This window comes from Harpegnathos saltator, unplaced genomic scaffold (assembly GCF_003227715.2).
Source record: "Harpegnathos saltator strain DR-91 unplaced genomic scaffold, Hsal_v8.6 scaffold384, whole genome shotgun sequence".
Lineage (NCBI taxonomy): Eukaryota > Metazoa > Arthropoda > Insecta > Hymenoptera > Formicidae > Harpegnathos > Harpegnathos saltator.
This window is the reverse complement of record NW_020230188.1, coordinates 382,960-403,620: the sequence shown is the minus strand read 5'-3', so window position 1 is coordinate 403,620 and position 20,661 is coordinate 382,960. Positions and strand designations below refer to the sequence as shown.

Below are 20,661 nucleotides of genomic sequence, written 5' to 3'. Positions count from 1 at the left end.
ATGTACCGCCGAAATGCAGTGGCGCATTTTATATCACGCGATCGCGCCATTTCCGAGAGATTGTACCTCGAGAATCTCGACCTCGTGGACGTTGAACCAAACAACTAGTGCGAGAAGAGAAATGCGTCACTGCGCGCCGGCTGCTAAACGTGGATGCCGCGGTGACCTCCCTCCCTTCTCCCCTCTCTTCCGCTCTCCGCACTCCGCACTCCGCATTCCGCCCGTCTCTCCACGTTTAGCGGCCACCGTAGACGCCGAGCCAGCGAGGACGCCGCTGTCACTGCCCTGATAAAGCGCTCCTTGCGACAGATACACCTCGTTCAACAAGCGCTCGGAGCCGGAGAGCGAGGACCCTTGGAGCTGCGTAGTCTCGGTTTCAACGGACCGCGCCGCCTCTCGCCCGCGTAGCGGCGACTCGCGCAAGGACCCCACGAACCATCGCTGCGGCGGCGGCGGCGGCGGCAACGCCGAGTCCACGTCGGGCCAACAGGCAGGCAGAGCGGCAACGGACGGAGCGGCGGTCAGGTCAGAAGGTGGGAATGGGGGACAGTTGGCGAGCGGTGCCCGACAAGAGTCCTCGCGGCAGACTAGCGAGGACATGTCGTGGGAGTTCACGATAAACGAGGCGCCGATCGCCAGGCTCGAGTCGCTGGACGAGCTCGATCAGGATCACGGCAGTTAAGGGGAGGCGCGCGCGCGCGCGCGCCGCGAGGTCGTCCTGTCTGTCGTCAGTTGGGGACTCGCGCGAAACCCGAGGCCGATCGCCACGAGGAGAGATGATCGCCGCGCGCGCTCATCCCGACGAACGGGAACGATGACGGTCGCGGAGAGCGAGAGCGAGAGCGAGAGCGAGAGCGAGAGCGACCGATCGCCACTGTTCAACTCCTCGGCTCCATCTTCATGAAAGGGATCGGACTCGCTTCGCGAGGTTGTCTCATCGCGAGCGACGCGTGTCCGCGGGTCGACCTGGTGGAGCGTGTAGGGTGTACGTTTGAAGGGAGTATATACGGCTCTACGGGGAGAGCGGTTCTCATTTGCACCTAGGCTTCGGAATCATTTTTTTTATTTTTTATTCCAATTATACAGTACATTCTCTGAAAGATACTTGGGACGTAACCGTCATTTCGGAAGTTCGGCAAGTACGAGGGCTGCAAAGGCTTTTCACGCACTAGAAGGAAAGAATTGCGCGCGACAAAGTACACATTGCATTGTAACAAGGTATCGATTGATATTGTATACACGTACAAGCGTTATGTTGCGATTTCTCGCGATAATTCGGCGACATTACAAGAAATCGGGCGATTCTCGAAAGAAGTGAATTCAAGCGTGCGACTTGCGCGCTTCCTTCAATCGTACACGCTTCGAGAGGCCGACGAGCCAGCAAACACTGTGTGTGTGTGTATGTGTGTGTGTGTATGTGTGTGTGTGTGTGTGTGTGCATATGTGAATCCTCCTTTCGTATACTCGAGACAGTGACAGAAGACGGTCGTACACCTCGCCGCGCCTTCATCACCGGATAGCGGCCAAAGTAAGCGTTGTTTCCTCCGCTACATGAATGTACTTTCCTCTCTTGTTATTTGCAAAGTACGACCCTCGTGTCTCGTTGACAGCTCCGCTAAAATTCGGCTCGAACGCGTCACGTGAAGCGAGACTGAAACTGGAATCATCGCGCGAAAGTTCGACCCTTCGCGCGTCCAGCCTCAAGGTGGACAGACGTGACGATCGTGATGGGGGGGGGGAGGGGGGCGCGAACACGCTCGTACTCTCCCCCCTCTCTCTCTCTCTCTCTCTCTCTCTCTCTCTCGCGAGGTTCGTTCCCCGACGGTCATTCGGACAACTCGATATTCGTTCCTTCAAATCGATTTTGTACGCGTCGAAAAGAAGCAAACGAAGCAAGTATACTGCATCGCCAATTGGACGCCAATCGTTTTACTCGCGGGAATTATTTATGTATATTTACACGTCGACACGTATTATGCGCTATCGGAAGAGGGGCAGGAGGGGAATATTTTGGCTAAAGAGAGCGTTTGAAAGTGGAAGAGGACACGCGTTGCGTGCGATGATATCGCGAGGATCTCGGTGGGAGCTCTCGAGCTCGCGGAGCAAAGTCGCGAGGGAGATTTGCGTCTTGCGCGCCAGAATCGGACAGCCGAGAGAGAGGAGACAAATATTTAACGCGTTAGGTACTACATCAAGCGTTCGTATGGTAAATACGACAAAGATTGGAATTCGCGACGCTTGCAGCATGAATACATGGGAGACGGGACTCTCTGTCGGATTTGTCGTACGAATACCTAGGCAACAACAATCTCTTGATTCGCATTATCGCCGCAGCGTTTAGATCGCTAAATACAAGGGAAATGCGAAAAGGTCTTAGGCTCGGCTCGTTCGCTTCGCAGGATTTCCTCCGGTCGGAAGTCGTCGCTTCGCGGAGCGAGAACGGACGCTTTTCGTTTTCTAACGAAACGACTGAGAGAGGAGCATCCTCTCTCTCCTTTTCGTTCTCACTTGTAGGCGATGTTTGAAACGACGGTATTAAACGACGGTGCTCGAAACTATTTTTTCGCGACGCCGGTACGGTATTATCGCGGTAGAATTTAAGCCGGAACATTGGAGATACACGAAAAAAAAAAAAACGATCTTTTTTCCCAATTCAGCCGCCGTACAAAGTAGTAATGTTGTCCTTTATACAGACAAAACGCGACAGCGAGCGATTAGTGTCGCGCATCAGGCGACACGTTAAATAATTACCGATTCTTCTTACTATTATGATTGTTATAATGATTGTATAATTATTATTGCTATTATTATTATTATTATTATTATTATTATTATTATTGTTATTGTTATTATTTCGATCGTTATTATCGCTACGATTGTTGTATAGCAACGGCAGAAGCGCAAGCGCAACGGGGAGAAGACGAAAAAAATGACACTGGCGCGTTAATATAATGCCTACACAATAATATTTACTTCTACATATACATATACGGAAAAAAGAAAAAAAGAAGCAACATGGATGTGTGTGTGTGTGTGTGTGTGTGTGTATATACACACACATATACACACACATTCTATACATTTTTTACAAAGCATTTCGAGCCGCTGCTGCTCCTAAAAACATGTCTAAACAATGGTTTTTCTTCCTCTCTTTTCGTTTTCGTCCCCCCGACGTCTCTATTTCCGCCATTAACATCGCGAACCGGTTAATGCTGGAAAAATGGTGGTTGATGATCCCAAAATGATGTTATTCTCACTTGTCATAGATCTTATAGGTGGAGTTTCAGTTGATTTTTATATTTAGGGCTCACAAGACGTGAAGCGCGTGGTACAGAAACATACAAGGAAAAAGGGGAGGAATCAAATTGACAATTCTGATGCTATTCTCAAAATCATTTATGGATCATCGATCATCAGATCTATTTGTTCTTTGCTCAGTATTCTAGGCTGTAACCAATACATTCGATGTAACGATTAAACACACACACACATACATATACATGACCCGCAGTCTCTCTCTCTCTCTCTCTCTCTCTCTCTCTCTCTCTCTCTCTCTCTCTCTCTCTCTCTCTCTCTCTCTCTCTCTCTCCCTCTCTCTCTTTCTCTTTCAGACATACACACACACACATACACACACACACACACACACACACACACTCTCTCTCTCTCTCTCTCTCTCTCTCTCTCTCTCTCTCTCTCTCTTTCTCTCTCTTTCTGCGACAATGGTGACGCAGCGGCGCAGCGCTAAACGGGAAAACGCAGCTTTCGATTTTGCAGATAGCGATTTTTTAATTGTTCAAATATCAAGTAGTAGACATAGCACACGTGGATTCTCGCACTTAGATAAGAGGAAAAAACTGTACGCGTTTAGGTGATCCTTTAGGAAAAAGGAGAGAGTCCGGCGTGGTCTTGACCGAGGGCGGCTGCAGCAACGTTCTTTGAATCTCTCCAGGCACCTCCGATGGTCTCTATGATGAAAATACATATCGCCGCCTGGATTTTATACATAACCAGGTTTATCATTCTCACAATAAAGAAATTATCCTATTCTTCTGAGAACGTAAACAGGGGCTGGTACCCCAGATATTCTAATAATCGCTTCAAAGAGATTAATTATTTATATAAAGCAATCCCTGATTGGTGTGCTTCATTAATTGGCAAACGCCGTTATTGGATAAATTACTTTTTTCAGAATTGTTTGAAAAGTAGACTACCTTTTTTCTTTTTTCTTTTTTTCATCTCTTTTTATTCGAAGAACACTTGAACTGTAACTGGTTAAATCGAAAAGAGCAGTTAAGAATAATTACATCTGCTTACAGATAAAACTGTTTTATTTTATCCATTGTATTTTATTATGCGCGATAATTCACGTAAAGTAATATTTCAAGATAATTAAAATTTAAAAATATTATTTCTCTCTCTCTCTCTCTCTCTAATACTTGGAAATAATTTGTAGAGACGAGAGAATTGCAAAAGATCGTGCAAAAGATTGAACAAGTCAGGTGCAACGACAAACGTGGCCGCCCTCGGACGCACAGAAATAAATGCAGCTAGCGAAGACGCAATCGGGCACGCAAGGCACGAAAGCAGATATTACGCATGATCGAGGATTTATCTCCCTTGTGTTGAAATTATCAGTTGCACTCGAATGTCACGCGACGCGCAATCGGTGTCGCAACTTTAACAACAACAACAACAGCAACAACGACTCCGACTTTTTCTTGAGCAAGCAATTTTGAGATTAAGAAACACGTTTGAAGGTATTTTAACACGTCACACACCTCGCGGGGAACATATGTAACATATTTTATACATAGTGTCTGCGCCCAATTATAAACCTATGCTGTGAAAGACATGCGTCGCTTCTTCAATTCTAAAGTAAGGGACCGAGAGAAAAAAAAAGATAAACGAAGGTAATACGCACGCGAGCAAAAAAAAGTAACTAAGTAAGAGGAAATAATCTATGTGCTCGTGAAAATCGATCTCAACATGTCAGTATCTAGTAGATGTTCACTGCACGCGACGAAACGATTTCGTCACTCGATAGAAGCGAGATGCCGTTAATACTATTTTCGCAAGCGTCGCAATTTCTCCTCATCGACCCGTGTAATGAGAGGACGAAGCTGCGAAGCGGTGGACGAATGACGAATGCAAATCGCGTGGAATGCAGAGCGTCGCTCTCTCTCCCCCCCCTCTCTCTCTCTCTCTCTCTCTCTCTCTCTCTCTCTCTCTCTCTCTCTTTCTCTCTCTCTCTTTCTCTCACTGTCGAAGTCTTTCGAAAGTTCGGTTCTAATTACCTAATTAATATCCGACTTCTCTTAAAGACCTTCGATTAAGGCGCTCCGTCACTCTGCCACACTTCGCATCTGCCTGTTTAGAGAAAATTCCGCGAAGCTCACGCATTTCTCTCGCGGAAACGCCAACCTTTTGGTCTCTGGCGGCGTTGCTTAGAAAACTAAGTTGCTTACGGAAAGGATCGCAAGCTCGTTGATACAAGAAGGGAAGAGAAATCGGCCGAGAGATCCTCCCTTCCTCCCTTCCTCCTCGTTTAGGATGTTTCGCGACTCTGCCTGGCGCATACTTCGTCCTTCGTCTTTCGACTAACGACTATAGCGAGTGATCACGCACGAATCTCTCATCACATCTTGATGAACCTTGATCCCTCAGATTCTCAATCTATCTCGCCTGCCCGCCGATGAAAAGAAACGCTACGATCTCTCATCGAAGCCGCCTCTCGCTTTTTCTCTACCGCGGTTGGCCCGCGTTCGCGCGCCGAGATACGCACAGACGACACGTAGCGTGAGACGTTCTCTGCGTCAGATTCTCGCGTCGCAGGACCTGACCGAAGCAGCATCGATCCCGAATCTCAATTTCCAGAGCCGAGTCTTTCGTTCTGCAGAAAAGGAGAAGAAAAGGAGAAGAGAAAGAGAAGAAACGCGTATTCACATCGAGCGTATTGACACTCGATTCGAAAGTGCGAAACGAGTGTCAAAACTAGCTGAGACTTTATTAACGAATACGCGGACGTCAACGAGGACGTCTGAATGACATACTCGGCGATGGCACGGCGAATCGAGATCGAGGCAATCTCGCGATCACGAGAGCGTCGAGAGGATTGCGCATCGCCAAGTTCGAAGTGAAGCAAAAAGGAAAAAGGAGAGCCAAGACCGGGGAAAGTCCCATCCGCGGTAGACGAATTTACTACTCGCGTTCTTTACCCAGATTTCAAACCCAGGTTTAAAATTGTTCTGTATATACATATGATATAATCCTGGATTGTACGGTTGTACGCCGAGCGCACTGATTTGTAACACATAACAAGGAAATTGGTTCGGAAGTGAACGTAACAGAGGAGAGACTTCTTGCGCCGCCCCTGCCCCGCTCCTGCCCTCCAGCTAGCACTCCTGACCGCAGAACGGGAGATGACGGATCCCGAGGGCTCGTTACGTTATCATACCCGTATGATCCGCTCTCCCGAGAGAGAATTACCGAGAGAAGTTTGATCGAGCGGACAATCTTCGACGGGAAACCAAAATTCTTCCCATTCGACGTCATTTTGTCTGTTTAAAAAAGTGGGAAATTTTCCTCCCTTCTTTCCTCAACTAGAGACAATTTGTCATCTCAAGTAATTTCTTATCTTTCCCATTGGAAATTGGAAATTGGGGCAGATTCGATCGAAGCAATCAAAAGCAATCGATGGCGATCGGCGGTGGAGCAGCAGGTGCTGGGAGTGGGTGGCGGTGGTGACCGAAGGCGGTGGTGACGAAGCTGTGTTGTGTGTATCTATAAGTTTTCATATATTGCATAAAATATGTTTATTACATATTTTCACTATGCCAATACGCGTTTGTTGTTGTTTGTTGTGCGCCTCACTACATCCGGTCTCCTCGTACCGTATCTCTACCGTATCTCTCGCCCTTTGTCCTAGTCATTCCGCATTCAGTTTCCGCGTAACCCCATGTAATCTTTCGCTATGTTCGCTATGTTTTTAAATAGATCACCATTGATCACTCAATACTCGACAAACGAAATTACATAACATTGGACGATTTGTCGTCAATGTTTCGTTATTCGACAATTAGCGACAGGATAACATGATTTATCATTTTTGTCATTATTGCGTTGCTTTATTTATTCATTTCTCACGTCGAAAGTACATCAGAAACGGGATGAAAAGACGGCAAGATGGAAAATGGAATTTTGAAAAATTAGTTGTACGTACACGCGTTAGAGGGAGAGAGAGAGAGAGAGAGAGAGAGAGGGAGAGGAAAGAGGAACAAGGAGGAGAAAATGGCGGGCCACCAGGATAAATAGAGTAATTCGTCCGTCTGGCAGCATGATAGATATGATCATTACCTCATGACAATTTATCGAATACTGCCGTTGTCGAGATTCGAAGGGAAATCACTATATAGGTAAGTGAAAACGTCTCGCGATGAATATTACGACAGACAGGACCCATGCCAAGCATAATATGTCAAATAAACGAACTGCTTGTGTCATCAGTGGCCGAGCCGTTTACGTTCCCTTCGGAAGAAACGCTTTCATTTATCGTTTCGCGAAATGTAATGCGACATGTTGATACTGAGCTGACTGATCCGACCAAACTAAGAGCTACCAAGAGCAGAAACGACAGTTTTCTTCATTATCATCGCGCACATATTTTTAATCGGTGTACACGTACGTTGTACTTTTTTAATTCTTATCAGCGCTTAGTGAAGATAGCGTAGTGTCACGAATCCGGCCGAATAAAGGAATATTCGCAAACAGAATCCTCGAAACTGTCGCGTTTAACAACTCGATATGTGGTTGATTTAGTAATCACCTCTCGTTATTACGCAAAACATATGATACAGTTTGCGGATTATATCCTAATCGACTAGTCGGCTCCTCCCACTTCCCGCGATTTTACAATCGAATATAAGCCGACGTCGCCTAACGACATACTTTCTATTCTGTATCGTCGAAAGGACAATGGAGATAAAGAGACCATCACATGGCGATGGTGATTTTTCGGTTTCATTCCGTGTGAACGACATGTACGACCGGAATCATTTTTGTATGTAGCAAACGTACAGCGAGCGATCGCTCAAGTTTTACAATCGAAGAGAAGGTCAGAGCTATCTGCTTGTGAATTGAAAGTCTTTCTTAGAAGCTGAAAATTAAGTACACAATAGTATACAATCTGGACGATAGAGAGTTACGTAAGTAAACATACGATCGTTTCGCTTGCTCCTTTAAAATTGTCACAATCGACGACTGATTCATTAAGAACTTGATGACAAAGTTAGACAAAGTTGTCCCTTTTCTCCTGGCATCTGGTCGATGCCAGATACGAGTATAATCATGGGAAACGTACGCAACGCAACGGATATATCTATCGCTTACGCTACTTATTCGTCGATTACGTATATATCGTGTATACATCCGTATGTGACGAAAGACAGAAGGCGAAAGACGAAAGCGCATCGCTCTTTATTTCAAGGAGACGTTGGATACATGTTTTATTCGGCAACTTTCGTTCGCGTGATCCGACTCGCGAATTTCCTCCAAAACCGCGTCTGTGTCCTTCCTGTGTCCCGCCTTTCTACGCTGCACTCTGCGCATAATTGCATTATGCGTCGCATTGGATTTTGATCGACCGTCGTGGCGAGATTGCATTAACGCGATGGAATTCGAAAAAGAAAAGACGCGAAGAAGAAGTGATTGTATTATGCTTCGCGCACGCGCCGATGCGCCTCGGAATACAAACGACGTCGGTATTACTTTATTACGGTGTCACCGCGCCTTTGCGTTACGACACATTTGAACGCATCGTTACGTATTTGCCGTGTGTTGTGCAATTTTATTTATTATTAATTTGAGCACACAGTTAATTGCGTGTACTGTCTATGTGCTAAAACACGAGATCGTATTATTAACGCGCAGAATTTTCCACAACACGAAACAACGAACATTTTCATCAAACACGAAATAATCATGCCGCTTATTTCGCTTTATTATGATATTTTTCTTCTTATCGATCGCTTTAATTATATTTGTTACCGTCGTTATCTTTTATACGTTAATATCTCTTCTACGAGATGATGCAACGCGCGCCAGCAGTCAACACTTGAAGAAAGATTAAACCAGTGACTTTTCTTCTTCCTTTCCTTCGTTCAAAGAATGAACAGATGTTTCCGGGGGGAGAAGATAATTGAGGCCATCTAAAAGTCATTTTGCAATTTGAAATACATCTAAATTGCGTATTTACTCAATAACGCCGTTTATTCGCTATGTATACGAAGTGATATCGTCAAATCCGCTTAATTCAGCGTTCAGCACATAACCCGGTGCTTCGCAATATAATCGCGAGTGGATGTGAATTTTGGCAACTACCGCGCAGCAAGCAGAATACCACTTTCTTGATAACCGGTAAAGTGGGAGTCGGTATAAAGAGAGGATATAGTCGGCGGTGATGGTCAGTGAGTTCTCAGTGAGAGTGCCGTGATCGTTTCACCGTTCCACCGTTGAAAGTCAAATATGAAGGTACGCGTCGTCACACACGTCACACACCGTGTTCGCTCCCTTCGAATTTGTGAACCAATGTGTCCAAGTGTCGACAAATATTTATATAACGTCGATCGAGCGGAATACTACGGCACGTTATCATCGTCATCGTTAATGCTCACACCGATATATGTATTATATGAGCCACGTTCAATCGCGCGAGAGATCGCGCGAATGGCGGTTTTCAATGTTGACAATTGTCGAAACGCTTGTCTGGAAGATGAATATGAATGGAGAATTTTTCTGAGAACGGCGAACGCGACCGAGCGAACGTGACGTGATTGTCATAGCGGATTCGCTGTGCGAGACGCTGTTGAGATTTTACATTGTTATTCTTATCTTCGAATGCACAGCCGTTCTAAACTTTCGTACTTCTCATCATCCTTTCCCTATTTTGCTGTACGTTTCATGGCTGCGCCACTTGAGCGCGAGGCGCCTCGCTTCTCACCCACGTGAAAGTCCGATACGTCTGGCCGTAACCTTCCTTCGACGAGTCGTCCGACTCGTCGCCGCGAGAGTTTCACACGCAACAATGAGGAGAATTGTGCGGGACGAGGAGTTCCTTTTTACAGAGGTTGCGACTCGTCGCAAAGGAAAAATAATTAACAACTAACGCGGCTGTCGAAAGTTGTGTGCATTCGCTTTCTCACTTGTCCGCGGCAGATGGAAAGTCTCGAGCTGCTTGCTAAAAACATTACATTGCTCGATAACACATCCTCGTGTGTCCGATTGCAATTTGCACGGGTTCTAATGTCTCTTCAATCTCTTCAATCACCTCATTATCGCCGTGTAAACAAGAGCGTGGAAATAAAAGCTTCCGCTTCCAGAAACGAACGAGCGGCGCGAGTCAGACGTGCCGCCGTCGCCGGTCGCTCTTTTCAACGACAAGTCTTTATTCTTCCGGAGAAAAATGTTTATCCTTCATCAGTCATTCTTCGCATCGCATCTCTGATCTCTCTGTCAAGCGCTCTCGCGATCGCTTGACGATCGCAACAACGATCCATCTGACACTGTCTCGACCATTGTCTGGCGTTATTTTCTGTCCTTTTGTAAGTACAATTAAATTAAATTAAATTAATACCTGTCAATTTTGGACGCTTTCTAAGCTAATCTATCGGGCAAAAGACGGTGAACAAGTCGGTGAGAGATCCAGGCGGCAATAAAAGCGCTCGCGAGGTGAGCTCTTACATCGAAAGTTATTCAACAACTTTCCTACATTGCTTCGAGAGCAGACATTGAAATATTTATCCGCAATCGCTCAATTGCCGGCTTTTTCTTTTCGTCGCTTTTTTTTTTTTTCTCTAGAAATCCGAGAGCGAACGAACATGCCGACGAGAACTAGGTCAACCGCGATGACTGCGACTACGAAGATCAAGGTCACGGTGTTCACTTTCGCCTGTTCAAGCAGGTCGATGTTTCCGGGGTCGTGAGAGAGATGGGTCGTCTCGTCCAAAGTGCAATCTCCGATCGCACTTTTCTTCCTCGAAATTACGGCAATCTACCGATGTGCCGTAAAATCTCTTTTTTCCTCTCTCTCTCTCTCTTCACTCGCGCTGCGATAAACAGTATCGTATCGCTTTGCTCTTGCGCGCCGCGAGAGGAACTCGCACGCATGCACGCTCGCGCATCCGAACTGATTAATTAATTGTGCAACTTTTCTTCTACGTTTTAGCATTAGTTTGCAGATTTTCAGCAGATTCTCTTCGTCGCTTACTTACTGGCTACTTGTGTGAAATCATTGAGCGAGATCGCGTCGATCGATCGTTTTTACCTCGAATCATGTATGGCGACTCGCATAGCACAAGCGGCTCGAACTGCCGGTATATAGTCGCGTGACTTTCACCCAGAATCGCTCTACTTACTCGCCGCGCGTTCGCATTGACGTGCTCCGCGCTTGAACAATTCGGAAGTCAACATACGTCCCTTGACCAAATGAGCCGTCACGAATTCAATTACGACTTAACAATCCCGAGAGAGATTCGCGACCAGATAGTTACGCGCGCGCGCGCGCGGTCCGTTATTCGTCGCTAACCACCCGCCGTCATCGCCTTTGTTTTGCTTTCTTTTTTCTTCTTGTAGTGCAATTATCAGGTCATACTCGTCTCCCCATTCCCATCGTGCATTTCAGCTGACGGGATTCTTGATAGTGACGTGTTGCTCCATAATCGCCGCGCGACCGGAGACCGAGGATCAGGAGTTGCTGAAGAGGGCGTCGAAGCAGCTCGAGCGATTAACGCCGTATCGAAGGAGGAACGCCGATCGAGATCTCGCGCTTGACTTGGCGAACCTGCTGGAGACCTGGGGGCCTCCGCTGGGTCAGGACGACGGCGGCGGCTCGAACGGCGGGACGAGCGAGGTCGACCAGGCGGACCAGGGCGTAGTACCAGCGTGGGAGATAGTCGGGATTCCGCTCGGACGGACAGAGGCGGACGAAGCGGCGGCGAAACGGGCGGACGACGAGAAGCGATTAACAATCGACATCGTCGCCGATCCCGAGTACACCGCAATGATGCAGGAGAGGATAAAGCGCGGCTTCAACGCCGGATCCGCCAGTCTCATCACCAGCATAGCGGGCGGCGTGCTCAGCGGTATCGCGAGCGCATCGAGCGGTTCCGCGGCGAAAGCGTCATCGAGCAGCAGCAGCAGCAGCAGTCAACAGGATTACAAACCGGCTTACGGCCCACCCCCCCCGGTTTACTCGGTAATGTTTACTCGCTCTCGCATTCATCACGGCGCGTAATTAATCTCGCGGCGACGCGGACTCTCGCTTCCTCCAGTCCTCGCTTTCTTCCAGTCTTCCTTTTGTGATAGATTCAGGGTTAAATAAACACGGCACGCGGAAAATAATAATAAAAATGGAGAAAAGCAAACGAATGAAACATTGCTACGTAGACGCAATTCTTTCTCACTCTTGTATGAAGATTAACGAGCGAAGATTCTAAGATTCGTGGCGAATCTTGTGTCTCGGTGTGGTCGGTTTGCAAAGTACAGTACACACACACGCGGAGATTGTAGGTCGTCAAAATTGAAACGACAGTCGTTTTTCCGAGAAAAACCCTCCCCTCTGTCTCCTCTGTCGGGCTCGTATGCTCTGCAATTTCACACTTTTGCCCGCTACGCTACGCGTTATATCGTCTCGCGATATGCCTCTTTCCGCTTACAGACATACAAAACAGCTATGAACGTGCTTGAAAGTAGAAATTACGGCACTGGACTTAATTGAACGGTAATTATGCGTGATAACGAGACATCGAATTACATCGGCTGGAAAACGCGCTTGCATCATATAAAATAGATTTAGTTCTCTCATCCTCCGACCTTACGTGATATAGTACTGCAAAGACGCTCTAACATCTCAGTCGCATTATTTCTCCAGTACGAAGAGAAGCCCTTCGGTGCTTGGGACTTCAAGAAGACGATTTTTAGCACAGTGTTTCAAGCTCTCAAGGCGATAGGCGGCGGTGTGCTGGCTCTGAAGGGACAACTGGTCAAGGGTGGTGGTTACTTGCTCGCGGCTAAAAGCAAAGTTATCAGTAAGACTGGGGACGTTATCACGTCTTTTGGTAAACAACTGACGAGTAGTGTGGCAACCTATCCAGCGTCCTATCCACCGGATACTTACACGTACGAGCAACATCCGCCGGTTCAAGACATAGGTGAGAGTGAGACCAAATCTCGCGTCAAAGTCATCACCAAGATCCGACTAACTCTCTCTCTCTCTCTCTCTCTCTCTCTCTCTCTCTCTCTCTCTCTCTCTCTCTCTCTCTCTCTCGATGTGCTACAATTGTGCTTCATTGGATCCAGTCGTGGCTTGCGAGATTCTTTCTTCCAGCAGTTTCAATTTCATCTGTAAGAATCGATAGTTCTTTGTGTTTTGCGACTTTTCTTGTGTGTTGTGTCTGAGACTTTTATTCTTATTCTTGTTGCCTTTACTCTGTAGGAGAACTTACAAGGAGAAAATTTACTCACTCCTCTAATCGGGATATTACATTGGGATTGTATATACATTTCTATATAAAATTTATCTATATAAATTCATTGGTCCTTTAAATTTACAAACTCTAACTCTTTCATCACAGTGACACATCGAGAGTTAACATTTGGGTCGAATTTCATCGAATTTTCTCATCATTCATCAATCGTAGGAGAGGATACGTGGTTCGATGTCCTTTTAGTAGCCAGAAAGAGAAAGAGAGAGAGAGAGAGAGAGAGAGAGAGAGAGAGAGAGAGGGGGGGAGTGAAAGCGCCAGTCGGATCCAACTCGGGATAATTTTGCATAATGTAACGGATTTCATTGCCTCGAGACAATGAAAAGATTTGCCCGAAACCTCGAGAAATGAAAATGGATGAACCGTAACACGCGTGTCGTAAGCGTAACACGCGTTTGCCACTACACACCCACAAAGACCACGCATACGCTTTCTACTCGCGCGCGCGCGCGCGCTTGTGTCCGTCCACGCCGCGCTTAACCGATTACTCGGTGGAAATCGATCAAAAACGTAATTCCACGTCTGGAAATGATGACGGAGCGTAGAAAGCCATTTTAGCGAGTACGAGTCAGCCGATTATCCGCAAACCCGGATACTTGGCTGGTAATCACGCGTTTGAGACGCCTAACCGTGCATTATTCGCTTTTCTCAGATTCATTCGATAGAAGCGATAACAATCGAGTGTTATAACCATGTCGAGAAGCTCGAAATATATCGTGCTCAATGGCGGAACGCGCACTCATTGCCGCGCAATGCAAAGTTCTCGTTACGGTGTTTGCTCACCGTACATCTCACTCTACATTCGTCTCGTATTAATCGAGCATCGGACAAGACGCTGACTGTGTTATTAAATATTTCTTATGTAACGACAGAACACGATCCCAATTACCAAGGACCACCGCCGAGCCCTGACGGGTATTCCGAAGCGAACGATTATCCTCCGCACTCGGCGTACAGCGTGCCATCAGACGGTAGGTTTCACCTTCTACCTAAGTGTAGCTGTAAACATCGCAAAGTGAATTCCCAGTGAAATTGTGTTTCTGCCCTGGCTCCCTTCTACGTTACCTTTGCGCCTTTCCGGCAATTAATCCGCGAGAGCTCGGAAATTACGCGTTGATGAGAGGCGTTTAATGAATGCGCGGGCATTTCCGCGTCCGATATTTCTCCGAGGGGAGGGGATTCCTCTTCGTCGTCGAAGAACGAAGACGAAGAGGAATCTTTCGTTTCCGCTGAGAAAGGAGTGGTAATTAAAGAATCTCTTCGCTTTCCCCTTTCGAATTTCAAATGTGCATGAAATGTGGAATTTACATCCTCTTACTGTTTCGATACGAAACTCTCTGAGAGAGGGATTCACACAGTGACGTTTCCAACCAAGTTCGTCGAGAGTCGGCTACCGCTTTCACTAATAAATAAGTAAATTTTGTCTCTGGGGCGAAGAATTGCGATTGACGATATCCTAAATGTTCGATATTCGCTAAATTGCCGAATTGGCGTTCTCCTTAAACTCGCTCGCGAAACTCCTCTCATCAGCGAGATATGTTCAACGAGTTTCCCTTTCCACGTATCGCACGTCGCGAATCGCCAACGAGCAACGCGCGGTGAATGTCAACGTCCTCTTTCCAACAAGTTCCTTCGTCTCACGACCGCAAGCGTACCGCTCCAGTGTTGTACCCGCGTGTACGGGGGTACGTCATCGAGCGCACACACCCATCGAGCCCTTCTCCACCTTTCACTTTCTCCAAAAGTTGCGGCCAAAGACTCGTTTTACTCGGCATACTTCCTTGATCTCTCCGAATACCGCACACCGACGGCCGGATATAGCAGGCGTACGCAACGCTTTGCGAATCACAAATTCTTTTTTGTCTAAACACACGAGAAAATGTCGTTCCTGAGGGAACATTTGGAGGGGGGGGAGGGGGCGGGGAAAAGAAAACAACAACAAATCCGCCAAATGCTCGATAAATTGCGTGTCTCTGGATAGATGAAAGAAAAAAAAAAGAAAGAAAAACAGCCCGCATTTGTAATATTTGTAAGCGTTTGCACAAGACGACAGAATAAGCTCGTCCTTAGAAAATTTACACCTCTGGGACTTCCCCCTCACTCGGACGCAGAAGCAGAACGCGCATCGTCCCTCTTTCGTGTCTCTCTGCGTGTGTGTCACAACGAACCCTGCGAACGAATTGCCTGCGAATTGTCTGCGTAAGTGTCCGTTGATTATCGAATGCGAATTGTGTCACGTTTTATTCTACATTTTACACCTGCTCGATCCCGTTCGATCGCAGCTCGTGGCGCACACACACACACACACACACACACTCGTGGTCTCGCACTCGCGCAATCACGTGCTAATCAACCTCGACGGTATATATATACCGCGCATACCATCCCCCGTACTCCTTACTTAAACTCAAACTTGACTAACGTGTCGTGACGAAAGCAACAGCTTAACATCCAAGCACCGCAAATACGCAAATACGCAAATACGCATTCGCGAGAGAGACTTTTACGCGACTGACAGACGTCACGTTCACAGACAATAATCAGGGCGGCCTGCTGATCGTGACGCCGACGAAATCTGACCCAGACGACCACCACCAGGACGCGAACTTAGCCGAGGTGAAGCCAGACCTTGCCAAGTTAGAAGAAAGTTTCGGTGGCCCGACATCGGGCTCCGCCATCAAAGACTTCTTGATCAGCACGGTGCACAGCGCGCACGGTAGCGCTGGCGGCGGCAACGGCGGTGGCAGCATCACGACCACGAATCACCAAGCCGCAAGCATCGATTACGACAACAACATCAACGTGAATTCTCACGCGAATCCTCCTATCGCGCATCCAGCACCGATCTATGGAGCGCCCGAACATTATTATACCTCGCATCACGACCAACCGACGCAGAGCTACGACAACTACCCCGTAGTCGATCATGGGAACATTCACCATGATCATCAATCGGAGCTGGCGGCAGCGCTGATTCCGTCGTCGCATCATTTCCCGAAACTGGCCGATCCTCCTCATCTGTCCATCCAGCAGAGCGTAGAGTACCCACCGCTGCATGTGCAACAATTCGGTAGCCCGCTGTTCGAGCCGGTGTCCAAGTTACCGCTCTTTGAGCACGACGATGGCATGTCGGTGCACGCGAGTCTCACTGTGGACACCGAGCCGAAACTCATGCCCTTCAAAGTGCCTCTGCTGCCGCCGAGCTATCCTGGCACTTTGAACAGCTTGCCCGAGCTGCGGCCGCACGTAGATTTTCACGGACAGCCAGAGTTTGCAAATGTTCACAACAGTTTGGACGGTCCGCTGAAAATACAACTTTTGAACCCGTTGCCAGCCTATTGGCATTGGCAGGGCCAAGGTTCGCTCGCGCCGGCATCAACTTTCGGCGCGTCGAACTCTTTTCGTAAGAGAAATGTCCTGCACAGACGGACGTTCTCAGCCGGCCGACTCAAGCGACGTTACTCGTCGTCGCAGGCGACGACGGCCATCCATCGGCTGTAACGGCTCGAAGCAGGTAACGCAGGTCGGCAGGCGTGTAATGTACAGAGAGAGAGAGAGAGAGAGAGAGAGAGAGAGAGAGAGAGAGGGAAGGAGGGAGCGAGAGGGAACGAAACTTTTCGAAAATCTCGCGATATTTATCGTGAGATTAATGTTTCGATACCTTGGATCGGACATTTATCAAATACTCGAAACGTCATGAAATAGGCAATATTAGGTGAGCAAGTGAGAGATGAAGAGACGCGAGAGAGGTATCGGTTACGGATTTCCCGGATCCGCTATCGTTTTTACGGCCTAAAATGCAAAATACTTGCGCGGATTGTTGAATAATATTTATCTGTCTGCATCTCGAGAGTAGGAATACGTCTGGACACTTTCTGACACATTTTATTCGAATGTGCGAGATCATTTGTCCAAACAAAATCGAAAAGAGTGACATTTTTCTCGACGCGATGTCAATATTTCTCTTTTCTTTCTTTTCTTTTTTTCCTTACATCTGCCTCGCACATTCCCGCAGCAATATCAACGTATACTTTAATATGCGCACGCACGCTCTTTCTGTTACAGTAATCTACGCGTTCGCGTATTATCCACACTCGATCAAATACAAGTACAGATTGCCGTATCCTTATTACGGACGATAAGGACTTCTGGTCCTTGGGCAATCGCGCGGGTATTACTTGCGTTACCGCAGAGCGGGCAAATCGATCAGCGGGAGAATCTGTCGAATTTTTGGAAGTCAAGATGAAGAGGAGCACCTGATAAATTCTCAACGAGTACCCGCATCCGCATCATGAAAGGCGCATCTGTATCAGAAGGTTACGCACACCGCACTACGCGGAAATTCCTCGAGAGAGAGAGAGAGAGAGAGAGAGAGAGAGAGAGAGAGAGAGAGAGAGAGAGAGAGAGAGAGAGAGAGAGAGAGAGAGAGAGAGAGAGAGAGTTCATGTCTTCCCCATCTAAAGGGAAGAAGGGGACTTCTATTTCTCATATCCACCTTGGGATAACTTGTACATATGGTTCAGCTGGCTGGCTGGCAAAATTATCACATCATGGATTCTGTCGGCAATTCTGGGACATCGAGACGTTCTGAGACCCGGAGAGATCAATCAAACAAATACGATGATAAATAATTTCTTGTTACTTGTGTATGATAATTATTATTATTGCGACTGTGTATGTTTATAATTTAATTTGTGATAAAAAGACTCTCGTTGTTCCATATCTTATTTTCTCGCCCGTCAGTGTCGATCGTGGCGAATCTGAACGTAAGTCCGTAAAACAAAGGTTACATTGTAGCTTATATGAAGGACTTACAGCCATTAGAAGAAGGGCTTAATGTTACCTATGTGTAACGGTTTCTTTAAGTAAACGAATGTAACAACTTAATTATTATCTTTGTTTAAAACTCACCCCTTCGGATTTTCAATTTTTCAACACAGTAAAACTCCACGTCGAGTCAGAGAGATTTTTACACTCGATTGATATCGCCGCCGAGTCGTACAACTCGTCGACGTCGAAGACAAACGTTCACCCGTCGTTGAGTCAAACTTAAATTTAAAAATGAAAATCTTTTCTCACTTCACAATTTGAAAATAAAAAGATCTCTCATCCTCATCGTTGAGTTCTGCTGTATAACAATAATAAGATATTTTTACCTATCGTTGAGTCACATTTTTGTAAATAAAAGCGTCGTTTGACGTTCAAATACGTACGTTCAAGTATGCTGAGGTTCAGATATTTACATTGTACTCGAGATGTTATCAAATAGACTGTTGACCACTATTCAGCGTGTCCCGCTTTCCGAGTGAAGGAACTCAAATGGACACATCGTCACAACACAACTGAGGCACTGTAGAACTGAGGCACTGTTGCTTATAATATTGTTTGGAACAATTTGACTTTACATCAACACGATCAACACGTTATTTCGCAGTCGAATGAAATTAATACGTCTCACTGGAGTACAATCTACAAGAGAAAAAAATATTTGTAAAAAATTTTGTCACATGAATAAGAAATATTTGAAGAAATTCAAATTTGTGTGTCACTTACATGATGCAAAGAGAGAGAGAGAGAGAGAGAGAGAGAGAGTGCAATAGATTGGAAGAAATTTTGTACTTGATAATTAGAATTACTGTCGGCGAGCGTATAGGAAATAACAGTCTAAGCGGCCCGTTAATCACATTTTGCCGATTCTGCTATTATCAATGGCAAAATATCTGTAAATCTCCACCGCGCGCACCGTGCTGTAACTGTCAAATGCCTACGTAAAAGTATGAGTTACTTCTATTACCATTTATGCTTATTTCAATAGCAACAGTTTCATATTCCAGCTACGATATTCCTCAGAGGGGGCGTTAGCGCTCAGTGAGATTTCTCTGGCCATTTACTTACCATCGACGAACCAAAGTAACTAAAAGTAATTGAAAAGGGGTTCTGAGGGGCCCGGAGGTAATTGAAGAGCGACGATCGGTGATAAGCGACAAGTGATCAGCGACAAGTTGTTGACGCCTTGACCACTAGCTCACTATCCTCGCTCTCGAAACCGTTGTTGTGACCCCGTTTGCCCCCGAGCGAAGTTGATTGAATTTTAAATAAATACTTGAAAGTCGATTCGTGTGTCAGCGTAGCTGCCAATCTGACTTGCGACGCTTATTGTTGCCTTGTGCTTGTTTGGTTGTATGTACACAAAGGTCGACGCGTGCTTCTCGAACGACTTGTACATACATGTCGTTTCGAAAATGAGGTTCAGCAGATAATCGCCAGCGATTTTAATTACTTGATGATATTTTTGTGTCAGCCTTTTTGCTACATCACATTTTGCACACTAATGCTTTATTTCTCATAACTTTTGTTAGGTTTGTCGTGCTGCTTCAACTTTTCGCACTTTTTACTTTATATTTAAAACGAGACAAACATATATTCAGACGCTATATTCAGGAGAAGAATAAGGATTAAGAATAAAGGAGTCGAATGCGAAAGGTTCAAGCATCGCGACAGACTTAGGCCTGGTCTACAATATCGTCGTGTCGTAAGTTGTAAGCCGTAAAGGCTCGTCTACAATAGCTGTAAGAGTAAAGCTAAGACTCCATGCATGCGGTGAGCTCCGGCAAACGGCTGCGGTGACCAATCAGGAGATTGGTCACCGACAGACGCATGCCGGAGCTTGCCGCAACCGGACTTGCGCCTCCCTCCTGATTGGTCACCGCAGCATTTGCCGCAGCTCACCGCATGCATGGAGTCTTAGCTTAAGGCTGTAAGGCTGTAACGTAAGCTGTCAGCGAATGAAAATATTTCATTTCGTGTCTTGCAACCTTACAGCCTTACTCTTACTAGCTAATGTAGACGAGCCTGAAGAGGCCCTCCACAATAAGCAATTAGTCATAAGCTACAAGCAAATTGACCAATCACAATTGATTATTTCAAAAATAATCGACTGTGATTGGTCAATCTGGTTACAACTTATGATTAAAGGCTCGTCTACATTAGCTGCAAGAGTTGCAGGCTGTAAGGTTGCAAGACACGAAATGAAATATTTTCATTCGCTGACAGCTTACGTTACAGCCTTACAGCCTTACTCTTACAGCTATTGTAGACGAGCCTTAACAGCTTATTGTAGAAG

The 20,661-nt window shown here is 46.4% G+C and overlaps 2 protein-coding genes and 1 long non-coding RNA gene across 16 annotated transcripts in view; 2 read left to right on the top strand and 1 right to left on the bottom strand.

Annotated features, from left to right (window-relative positions):
- The window catches only part of sei (potassium voltage-gated channel seizure), a 111,118-nt gene extending 107,619 nt beyond the window's left edge, over positions 1 to 3,499 (top strand). For 9 of the 12 annotated variants that reach the window (XM_025300833.1, XM_025300831.1, XM_025300832.1 and 6 more), the window contains one exon: positions 295 to 3,499. In XM_025300833.1, coding sequence (XP_025156618.1) covers positions 295 to 682 — 388 coding nt within the window. In that variant the 3' untranslated portion in view covers positions 683 to 3,499. The remainder of the gene's footprint in view (positions 1 to 294) is intronic. The other 3 variants (XM_019843938.2, XM_025300830.1, XM_019843931.2) reach the window with 2 other exon arrangements.
- Positions 3,500 to 9,143: 5,644 nt separating this feature from the next.
- Positions 9,144 to 13,246, bottom strand: LOC112589039 (uncharacterized). The gene is made up of 3 exons (XR_003113210.1): positions 13,172 to 13,246; positions 12,873 to 13,064; positions 9,144 to 9,206 (listed from the first exon to the last, which is right to left on the bottom strand). It is a non-coding gene; the product is annotated as an uncharacterized LOC112589039 (long non-coding RNA).
- LOC105188729 (uncharacterized) lies at positions 9,201 to 17,920 on the top strand. 3 transcript variants are annotated; one of them, XR_003113209.1, is made up of 6 exons: positions 9,201 to 9,528; positions 11,678 to 12,250; positions 12,926 to 13,205; positions 14,411 to 14,509; positions 16,072 to 17,253; positions 17,604 to 17,920. XR_003113209.1 is itself a non-coding variant. In XM_025300792.1 (6 exons), exons 1-5 carry the CDS (start codon positions 9,523 to 9,525, stop codon positions 17,037 to 17,039), a joined length of 1,926 nt encoding a protein of 641 aa, XP_025156577.1. In that variant the 5' UTR covers positions 9,201 to 9,522; the 3' UTR covers positions 17,040 to 17,052; positions 17,604 to 17,920. The 3 variants fall into 3 exon arrangements, 2 of the variants coding, with proteins under 2 accessions (XP_025156577.1, XP_019699486.2); XM_025300792.1 differs by having other exon boundaries at positions 16,072 to 17,052; XM_019843927.2 differs by having other exon boundaries at positions 16,072 to 17,920.
- Positions 17,921 to 20,661: the final 2,741 nt, after the last annotated feature.